The following is an 11,446-nucleotide window of genomic DNA, read 5'->3' as shown; positions in this document are numbered from 1 at the left end:
GTCTTTTTTTCTTTTTTTTTTTTGCAGAAACCTGAATAAAATACTGTTACAGCAAAGCTGTGATCAGTCTTTTTTTTTTTATTTTTTTTTTTTTTTTTTTTTTAGCAGAGTACAAAATCTTCTCCACCCCACCCATCCCAAAGTAAGTGAAATTTTTCAAACCCCAAGACAGGTAAGCGGATTTTACAATGCAATATCGCACGATGCACATTTGCTGCCGCATTTTGTTTTCTTTCTTTCTTTCTTATGAATCTTTATTATCCAGCTTTAAACAAAATGATTGGCTGGAGAATTTACTTCCACGGCAGACAGGTGAAAGAGAAGGAGAGAATGTTTCAGTGAGATGTCAAATTCTTGGCAAAAGCCTGCTCTGTAAGAACTTTTTAATGCTACCGATGGGCCGAATATCATTCTGGTGTTTGCGGCGTTCAATAAATGAAGTCAGTCTTGACATATCCAAGATACTAGCACTCCTGTGACGGCCTGGCTGCAGCCACTGTTCCTGCAGGGACACAGCAGCAGAGGGACGCTTTGTCTGGTCCCCTTGCAGCAATAAACACACAAATTCTTTGGCCTTCTGGCTGACTCCTTTGAAGTAGTCATCCGGGAAGCTAAAGTCCAAGCGACAAATGTTCAGGCATGTCTCCTCCATACTTTCGTCCAGGAAAGGAGAAACACCACTGAGAAGGACATATGTGAGAACCCCAACGCTCCATATATCAGAAGTGAGGGAGACAGGGTTTCCTAGGATGATCTCTGGAGCTGCAAACTCCGCACTGCCTAGCAATTGGTGAATATAATAGGTCGTATTAAGCTGAACTGCATCACCAAAGTCAGACAGTTTTACAGTTGGCTTTGTTAGGCTCTGATCCACAAGAATATTTTCAGGCTAAAAAACGAATAAACAAGAGAAACATTATAGTTGTAATAACGCTTAAATACATTCACAACCAGATGGACTAACCTTTCAAAAACAGGAACCACAACACATTTTGTGCTTAAACGGTAGCATTTATAATAGTTTTCACATAATACATTTTAGTACCTGTGTTCTGTCGCTATTGTTATCTCAATCTACCAGTCAAAAAGTCATTACTGCTTTACGTCTCACCCTGAGTTTGTTAGTACGCATGCTCTGCAAATCTTCCCTTCAGTACAGGAAAAAAAATCAAGGCAGAAACTACAAAATAAGCCATGCGCAGGACTTCAAAGACAGATATCCATGTATAAATAATTACAAATAAAGGAAATGCTCAAACTTGTCAGTGTAGTCATTGGGGGATTTGTCAACACTGTCCTATCTAACTGTAAAACGTACCGTATTTGCTCGATTATAAGACGACCCTGATTATAAGACGACCCCCCAAAATCTGAATATTAACTTAGGAAAAAAGAAAAAGCCTGAATATAAGACGACCCTAAAGGAAAAAAGTTTTACCAGTAAATGTTAATTCATGTAAACTATTTTTTTTAATAAAAGCTATGATTGAGAAAAATATTTTTTTTGTTTTTATTTCTTGTATTTTCCAGCCTGTCCCCCAGTTACGCACATCTGCCCCCAGGCTTGCCACACCAATATGGCACTGTGGCCCATGATATGCCTTTTAACCCTCTATATGCCACTGTGCCCCATGGTATGCCTTTTGACCCCCTATATGCCACTCTGCCTCCAGAAATGCCTTATACCCCTATATCCCATTCTGGCATTTAGGGGGTTAAAATGCATATTATGGGGCAGAGTGGCATATAGGGAGGTATAAGGCATTTCAGGAGGCAGAGTGGCATTAAGGGAGTTAAAAGGCATTGTATAGAGCACTCTGCCTCCAGAAATGCCTTATACCCCTATATGCCACTCTGGCATTTAGGGGGTTAAAAGGCATATTATGGGGCAGAGTGGCATATAGGGAGGTATAAGGCATTTCAGGAGGCAGAGTGCTCTATTAAATGCCCCCTTAACGCCACTCCAGAAATGCCCTATGCCCCCATTTAACTAACACACACACACACACTCTCTCCCCTCCCCTCTCCTCTCTCCCCTCTCTTACCGGTGCTTCCAGCCGGGGCAGCGGGTTGACGTCGCCTTCTGCTGCAGCCGGAAGGAGGTGGAGTTGGCAGCGGGGGTTTGTATGCGTCCGTCGCGTATACTTTCCCCGGCTGTCAGAGATCAGAGATCTCTGACAGTCGGGGAAGGTCTACGCGACGGACGCAGACAACCCCCGCTGCTAGCCACACCTCCTTCCGGCTGCAGCGGACGTTGTCTACGCGGATCGCGTAGACGTCAACCCGCTGCCCCGGCAATACAGCAGGAAGCACCGGTAAGTGTGTATGATGGGGGGGGGGGGGTGAGACAGGAGGATCCAGGTCCCCTGCAGCGGTGCGGGGGATCTGGATCTTAGTCTCCTAATCAGACTCTATTTGAGGTCTGATTAGAAGACGACCCCGATTAGAAGACGAGGGGTATTTTTCAGAGCATTTGCTCTGAAAAAAACCTCGTCTTATAATCGAGCAAATACGGTATATGTATTCTACAACTACCTCTCCGAACACTGGGACATGCGTCTTTTCACCGCAAAGGTTTTTTTCCGTGATGACATTGCTTTGATAAACCCAATGACACCAGTTTGGTCAGTAAAGTGGTACTTCATTAATATTTTAATGGTAACATAATCAAAGAAAATTTCTCAACATTCCTTTCATTTTATTTGTACTCATCATAGCTGAGATTCCATTTTTCTCCCTCAACAATAAACTTGCTATAGTCAAACATACTTAATACCTTACACTTGTTGGACCATATCACCAATTAGCCTGTCAACGTGTCACAAAGCTGTCAACATGTAAAGCGCAAACTATGTTACGGATATTCTTTTTTCTAAGACAAACCTTTAGGTCTAGGTGTGCTATTCTACAGTTATGCAGGTACAGTAGGGCCTCCAGAACCTCCCTGAGGTAGGATGTAATCTTCTCCTCTGTGAGGTTCCCCCAGCGCACCACATAGTCTAACAGACGACCCTGATCAGCACTGTTGAACAAGATAGGCATAATATGTTAAAATTCACAAAATACACGAGCTGTCATATTTAAAGCCTAAACATATTGGTTTAAAACATCAGTTGTTGCTGCAAAGGTTGATGATGATCATGGTTTACTCTTTGATGAAAGTCAAAATAATGGTCAGAAATGCTGATGGGAAAACCTCTCCAACCTCCTATGACTGACTATTCTGTAACTCATAATTGTATATTCCTGCTACTCTCTCTGTGTATTATTGATGTATAAATGATTGATGCTGCAAATACACACACACACATATTATATATATATATATATATATATATATATATATATATATATATATATATATATATATATATATTAGGACTGCAACAACTAATTGATAAAATCGATTTGTATCGATTATAAGATTATAAATACCCCTTGTTTTATAATCAGACCTCAAATAGATGCACTTATATATCGGCCGAAAAGGGCATTATCGGCAAAATAATTGTCCGCAAGGACTGGGCTGCTTACCCTGCGTGTGTGTATAGTATTATTGTCGTTAGTTGTAGAAAATAATTGTTAGTTGCAGCCCTTACACACACACACATATATATATATATATGTAAGGGCTGCAACTAACGATTATTTTCATAATCGATTAGTTGGCAGATTATTTTCTCGATTAATTATTTAAAATAATTTAATAAACAAACAGGATGTTAAAAACAAACAGCAGAATAAAAAACTTTGTGAAAAATGCTTCCCAGATATGCCACATACCCCCAGATATGCCACATACCCCCTTTATGCCACTGTGCCCCCCAGATATGCCTTATAACCCCCTATATACCACTGTGCCCTTGATATGCCCCCCCCCCCACTTACCCCAGTGCTCCAGACTCCTTGGTGTCTAGTTGGGGGCAGCTGGTGAGCGTCTGCGCGATGCACGTAGATAAACCTCCGCTGCTGGCCGGCACTTTCGCTGGAGCTTCTATGGCTGAGCACCAGAAGGTCATGTGACACCGGTGCTCCATCATAAAAGCCCCAGTGGAAGTGCCAGCATTAGCGGAGGATGTCTGCGCGCATTGCACAGATGCCACCGGCTACCAGAGAGAATGATCCGGGTCCCCTGCGGCGGATCCTCCTCTCTGCGCACAGACCACCTCCGCTGTGCTAGCCAATACTTCTGCCGGCAGAAGTGGAGGACAGTAGCGGAGGTTGTCTGCGCGCATCGTACAGACACCCCCCACCAGCTGTCAAAGAGGAGGATCTGGGTCCCCTGAAACGATGTGGGGGATCTGGATCTTAGTGTTGTTATTAGAAATGCACCGAAATGAAAATTCTAGACCAAACATTCAGAAGTCACTTGGCCCCCCTTCTTAAAAAATAAAATAACCACACTTTTATTAAAATTAACACCAAAATGGGACAAAAAATGCAATATATATATATATATATATATATATATGCATACATATACACACACACACACACACACACACACACACTGATTCATTCAAATTGACAGACCTAGACATACCAACCATTAGGTAAAATTCTTTTGCATCCAGTAAGTATCTACTTACAGCTCAAGTATTAAGACGTAGCTGGTAGGTGTCTCATAAGTGTCAAGGAGGCTGATCAGTTGTGGATGCTGCAGACTCTGTAGGATGCCAACTTCATGGGTAACCTGGTCTCTCTTCATCAACTTCTTGTTCACAAACTTAGTGGCTACGGCTCGTCTAGTTACTCTTTGCTCACACTTTTTCACAACAGAAAATCTACCTCTGGTGAAGAAATACACAGACATTACGTGCTATACTTATGGATTATTTTAAATACAATTAAATCATTTGGAAACACAACATGCAGTAGACATATTTTCTGTGAAAGTTGCCAGATTCAAAGTCCTCATTCACTTACTAAAACAGCTGATTTGTACAATGTGAATATATGTACTAAGTGCAAGCAAATGCTAATGTTGGGAAGTTGAGTCGAAACACAACCAGTCTCACATACACAAAAACATACAGTGTAAAATGAAAATACAGATATTTTGTAACTAAAATGCCTAGCATGCAACAGACTGGACTCAACATTTGTTGAGAAATAAATGATTACCTGCCAAGTTCAGCCACTTCACCATAAGCCACATCAAAGTTGTCTTTCCAGATTACCCTCATCCCATCACACCCAGGACCTGTTGCAGAAAGGAAAAAATATGAAACAGTTCAGCAAATATAAACACACCAATGCGATATAAAAGTGTGTCGTAAGTAAGAACACTTGGACAAAATATGCAAAACTGCACCAAATTATTTTGTGACTAATTTTTGTGGAATGCGACAATACTGATTGCGGATAAAAACCATTTCGCTCACCTAGTCTACCTATTTTTCTTGATGTACTCAAACTTCAATAGATTAATTATTGCTTTATGCCTGTCCCATGAATGTGTAAATTCCATCGCTGTATTAGCCTCTACTACTTCTGCTAGGCGACTGCTCCATTTGTGGAAAATAGAAGCTCTGTAACTAAAAAGGCACCATTCCCCCTTTATATAGAGCAACATACTTAAGGGTATAAGTGTTTGTAAGAATCTTTATTAAAGTCTTGACAAAGTTAACTGCAATATCCAAAGTAGAGTTATCGCTTCCCCTTACTGAACCTGGTGAGTTAAAATGACCAACTCATTGTTTATTCATACACTAAGATCCATACATACATCAACATCTAGTTATTGTCCAGATACTTGCACATATTTAAGGACAGTATCTTCATGAAAGCTTCAAGTTCTTGTGCTTAGCATATTAAAAGAAATACTAACCTAAAACTCTGAGGCACGCGGATGATGATACAGAACCCATGTCGTTTGCAGCTATGCATGTGTAGATGCCATCATCCTCTGTAGTCACACCTGCAATCTTTAGTGTTGCTTCACCAAGATCACTGCAAACGGAGACGGTTACAAGATCATAAACACACCCTTTCCTTATGCTTGTGAAGTTTTTTTATTAATCTGGTGAAGTGACATAAAATGTCCTTGTTCATTGTATATTGAAAGTTTTCACAAGCTTTTTCAGAATTGTGCTAATCTAGAACAAAGATTGGAGGCAGGAAAAACAATGCATGTGTAAAATGGTATCCATCCGTAACAAGTCTTTAAAGCGTTAGAACCATTTTGTAAACTATAATAATGCCATAATTTAGTAAATAATAATTTCATTTATATTTTAATAAAAGTAATTTAACTCTTTATTCAGACAAGACAGGATTAAGATTCTTTAGCAAAGCCGAGTGAGAATCTCACTGTACCTGTAAGCGATGCTATAATGTCCATCATTGCTTAATATCTTATGATCAGGACCCTTCCAGGTAATGGGTGCCTTGGGTCGACCACAAACTTTGCATCGAAGAATGATCGACTCTCCTGTCTCACATGTCACCTCACTTAATGGAACTATAAATTCTGGAGGAGCTTCAAGAGAAAAAGATACATTGTTTAGAATGCTAATACAAATTTGTAGCACAGCTAGAAAATATAAAAGTGTTTTGATTAAATTAACTCTTTAGTACCCCTCCTTATATATTTTAATTTCTTAAATACATGTCAGTTGTTGCTTAACTCCATTGATATCTGTTGGCATCAAAAAGCACCAGTGGACGCTGGCCTGCCATATTCAACCAAGCAAGGCCGAGAGGTACTGTACACCTTTAACCGTGCAGTTAGTCTAGTTGCGGAGTTGCTCATGAGACAAAACACATACTGCTGCTAACCTAAATTAACCTACACCATAGATTTCTATATAACACTGCGGGACAAGACCACTCAAGAAAAAGCCATTCATATGGATAAAAAAAAGACAGAAATGAAAGGTAAATAAAGGGAACACTTCAGCTTTGTTCACACTAGCAATTTGTTCCAGTACGAAAGAGTGAGCTGACCCTGTATAAATGCATAAACCAACATGTCAGGAAACTTTAAAGAAACCTTGCTGATTGAACTATGCATTATACAGGGACAGCCAAGCACATATTGCAGCAGAAGCTCACTGGGGTCGGCACTTGATAATGTATAGTGAACTTAAGGAGTTAACACCACAACTTTTCGGAGAACTTTAGTGAATACAGCCCCCGGAGTTAAAAATACAACTTTTCCAGCAACTCTCCCAAGAGAGAACCCATAGAGAGAAAAACAAATGAGGAGCAACTTCCTATCTATAACCACCTTTTTGCAAGACATACATATCAAAGTATGAAATAATAAGAAACGTTGAGAGCATTTGTTGGACTTACCATCATAAATGCAGTTTGGATTCAGGAGCTGGGAAAGGAAAACAAAACATATTCAAATTTGTGGTATGTTCTTTTGATTGGGAGGTGCTTGAAAGTACCAGTAAAGGAAATTATCAGCACATGGACGGAGAAATGATGCGCTCACATGTAGTTATGTTAAAATGTATTTGTCCACTGTGTGATTTACTGCTTTGTTGCATATTTTTCACACAGATTTGGGTCTGAGCATTTTGTAGATTGCAGTAATACCCAGAGGATGTCTGAGAGAACCAAAGACACCATTTGGGGCTTGTTTCATTTGTTTGAAATGGCAGGTAATCAACCATGCTGTATTCAGGTGTGAAAGTGTTATTTTTTCACACCTGACTAAAGTTGTCCCTTGGCATTACATAAAGAACACAAATGTTCAAAAGACCTCACTGAAAAATTGAAAACAAAATTCTACATTTCTAAGGCTCTAAGAGTCTACACAGCCATGATGGCCAATGGAGAAGGTTGCAATTTGTTTTTGCCAATGTGTAAACTCATCTAGGAAAAACACCTTAGGTAGCCTTCTATTGGTGTACAAGCTTCTCACATGTCTAAATCAGCGTTCATGACTCCGTCAAAGACATTGATATAATGTGGGATTCATGGCAGAATCGCAAGGTAGAAACCGCTGCTCTCTAAAACAAACAAATACTCATCATCATGAGTGAAACTTTTTTTGCTACATGGGCTCCACTATGTCTGGTGTCATTTCACATTCTGCATGACCATAAAATACTGTGCTGTATACAGTTATCTAGGTTAGCACTGACAAAAACCTGTTTTTATCTCATGCTGTTCCAATAAACGTCTTTTATTTGACCTTGATGCTGCTACTGTTGTGAGTTGTGCGATAATTTGAGTTCTTCACATACATTTGCAGGTGAATATGCTGGTGTAATGTAAATATAATACATAATGCTTATATGAAAGTCCATACTTCATCTAAAGCTGACCCAGTAACTGTTACAGGAAAGCACCGCTTCAAGCTTAAAAAGCAAGCAACCTTTACAACGTTTACAAGGTTAAACATTTTGAGGACAAAGGTTTTTACACTGTAGTGCCCAGAGGGTTTTTTTTTGCCATTCTTATAATATGTTTTGTTCAAACCCCCCCACACAAACTATTCTCTCAAGGACAAGGTCCTCTCAAGGACAAAAAAAACAAAAAAACAGGACAGGTGGCAACTGCTGAAAAAACACTACACTTAAAAATTTTTTTTTTAAGATTTTACTATTTAAGCTTTTTTCTCCCAACTAGAATGGGGGTCTTCAATGATCCCAAATTGTCTGCACAACATTTGATTTAATGGAAAATTCCCAAGGAAAACTAATTTTTTATTTGACCATTACATACAGCACCAATAAACTTCCTTTATCTGCAGAGCTTGAGGCTGTCATTGTTGTCATGTGATCAGTTTGGATGTCTTTCCAACACTGAGCCGAATGTTAACGACAATACTAGAAGTCATGCTTGTCCAATAAAATCCTTTTCTCCATATAGACTTTCATTAGTCAGAATGTTGGGCTGGGTAATTAAGACATGGCCATTCCGTTCACAGAACTGGCAGAATGATAAGGGGCCTCACACACAAATTATTAATATACCGCTACCCAACATTTACTGGGGTTCCCCTTGAAAGTGTGAAGCTTTGCACATCCTTGGACCTAAATACGAATATTGCTTTTCAATGTGCACACTATATGGTAGGGGAAGGCTTAAGGCGTAAAATGTTAAGTGATCTTGTTAAAATCAGAATACCATAGTGATTAGTGAAGTAAAAGCAGATAACCTTTCTTCTAGTGCATATTATGACTTTTACCTTCACAGATACCTTATTGGCTAGTCCTTCTCTTGATTTGCGATAGCCATTTTCTAGTTTTGTTTCTCTTTTACCCTCTTTTTCCCTCTTCTCAGATTTTTTCCTTATTCTCAGTGCTGTGTGCCAAGATGATGACTTCCTGAAAGGGAGCAGAGATAATACCCTGTTCATTTCATTCATACATGTTACTGCGGTAGTCAGGTTTAAAGCAGTTTAACATTTCTTAAAAGCTACAAAGGTTCTCAACTTAAAGATATTCAAATATTCATTTTAAAAAGAGCCCATAAATTCTCATGAAAAACTCAGTATAACAAGAAAAGATTAAAGGCTCCGATTAATGTGCTAGGCTTTGCCTTACTATCCGTATCACCTTGTAAAAGATTATTATGCAATAAAGGTTATTTAGAGCTGAAGAGTCAGTCTTGTGGTATTCTTGGACTAGGTATGTGGATGGCTTTTAACTTCTATGGATTTCTTTCTCTGCTGATCTAATCTTAATTCTTAAAATCAGATTATTTTTCTGCCTACAACAATGTAATGGAAAGGATGCACAAATAATCCTCAAAGGCAATGGTTCCGTTTCAGTATCACAGAAATATTAAAGTATTATATTTAAATTTGCTCTGTCCCCAATTAATTTAGTACAAACATTTTCTCCCTAACACATGGAGAAAATGATCTATCCCTGGGTTTATACAAAATGCAAATTTCAGGACAAGACTTCTGTCTCATTTGCTCTTGTTACGGGCCTCCATAAAAGTATGGTCAAGGATTTAACTATGCCAAACGAGTACTTTTCCGTTACATAAGATTTTTTTTTGTTATTGTGGCATAACAATCCTTTGCTTATTTTGTGAAAGCAATTCAGCAACTTGGTATTTTTGTTCACAATGTCGGGGCAGACTAAGAGACTGCTCCATGTTACACTCTGCTTAATTGTGGACTTATGTAATTTTTGTGATCTTTAATAAAGTAACTATAATTAAGTCATGAGCATGATTTTAAGACTGAGAATTTAATTTTATACATGTGGATAAGTCTCACATTCAATAAATGAATATTTTTATTATTAATGATGTGGGTTACGCTGAAAATTGAACCAAATGCTTTTTTTTTTTTTTTTGCTTGAAAACGATAAATGATCTGCTATCCACATACAATAGTGCCACCGCAAAATGCACTGCAAAGCATTAACTATTGACCTAGCAACTGAACGTAGTGGAATTATTTAACCCGCATCAATGAGAGAACATGCGGCAGGTTACCCACTCCCACCCCCAAAACCTACAAGTTCCAAAAGGACTATTTTCTCTTTCAGTTACTAGATTGCACAACTCATATGAACGAAAACACAAAGTAATACCCACTTTAGTGTTCCGTCGCACATGTCAGTGATGACTGCACTCGTGTGGCCTAGGACGTAGCTTGGAATCCAGCCTTCAGCCGCAGGGCATTCATCAGTGGCAGCTCGAAACACCAGAAACTTGTTCTGTTGGTTGCTTGCCAGAATTTGTACAACTTCTCCTTGGTAGACATTGATCTCATCCTCCTTCACCGCTGTGTAATCGTGCGTCACCAGCATGGTGGAGATATTGCTACTGCTGCTACTTTCACTCTGAGGGTGGATAGGAAGCAAGCAGAAAGTGGCAGAGAAAGAAAAGCCGAGTTAAAACACAATCTTAGTGTTAACATGACAAGGTGACTACTTATACAGTGCACCTAAAATACAAATGTGCCTATAAAGTATTTAAGATTAACCAACATGCCCATTTTCAACAGGTATATTTACTATACGTTATACTTCTATTCCTTCTTTACAGCGGTCATAAAACCCACCGACCCTAAAATATTCAGTGTAGTGTAGCATGTAATAAACATTTTGCAACAATGTTATTTTTACAGTGCCAATAGTGGTGATTTTAGATTGTGAGTTAGGTGTGCACAGGATCAAAACTTTACTCCATTGAAGAGAGATATCCAATCAAATTGATGTACGTCACTGTTCCTGCTTGATAAAGTGAAGATTCCACTTTGAAGGTTACGCAAACCAAACGATAGCCTGGTGTTACTAATTGAAGATACACGGAGATGAAGGTCCAGATCAATATGTCTGAATTCCACACTGATTACCTATTCGCTCAACTTTTACTTTATACAGGATGCTGTATACAGATGCTTTTTGCACCGAGTACATTTTATGAGTTGGGTTGTTTTACTACTAACTTTGTATTACAGAAATAAACAAAAAATAAAGAATTTTACTATAGCACAAGCAAATACAAATATAGCAAGTACTTT

The 11,446-nt window shown here is 38.9% G+C and overlaps 1 protein-coding gene across 1 annotated transcript in view; it reads right to left on the bottom strand.

The window, feature by feature from the left end:
- Positions 1–346: 346 nt before the first annotated feature.
- The window catches only part of LOC149283183 (triple functional domain protein-like), a 136,618-nt gene continuing 125,518 nt past the window's right edge, over positions 347–11,446 (bottom strand). The window contains exons 49-57 of the mRNA XM_089497907.1: positions 10,516–10,763; positions 9,149–9,287; positions 7,300–7,327; positions 6,319–6,481; positions 5,831–5,952; positions 5,125–5,203; positions 4,590–4,790; positions 2,884–3,022; positions 347–889 (exon numbers count right to left, since the gene is read on the bottom strand). Coding sequence (XP_089354033.1) covers positions 347–889; positions 2,884–3,022; positions 4,590–4,790; positions 5,125–5,203; positions 5,831–5,952; positions 6,319–6,481; positions 7,300–7,327; positions 9,149–9,287; positions 10,516–10,763 — 1,662 coding nt within the window. The remainder of the gene's footprint in view (positions 890–2,883; positions 3,023–4,589; positions 4,791–5,124; positions 5,204–5,830; positions 5,953–6,318; positions 6,482–7,299; positions 7,328–9,148; positions 9,288–10,515; positions 10,764–11,446) is intronic.

This window comes from Sceloporus occidentalis, unplaced genomic scaffold (assembly GCF_023333645.1).
Source record: "Sceloporus occidentalis isolate IW3139 unplaced genomic scaffold, rSceOcc1.0.p SCAF_110, whole genome shotgun sequence".
Classification (NCBI taxonomy): Eukaryota; Metazoa; Chordata; class Lepidosauria; order Squamata; family Phrynosomatidae; genus Sceloporus; species Sceloporus occidentalis.
The sequence above is the reverse complement of the archived record's forward strand: the minus strand, read 5'-3'. Positions and strand labels throughout refer to the sequence as shown.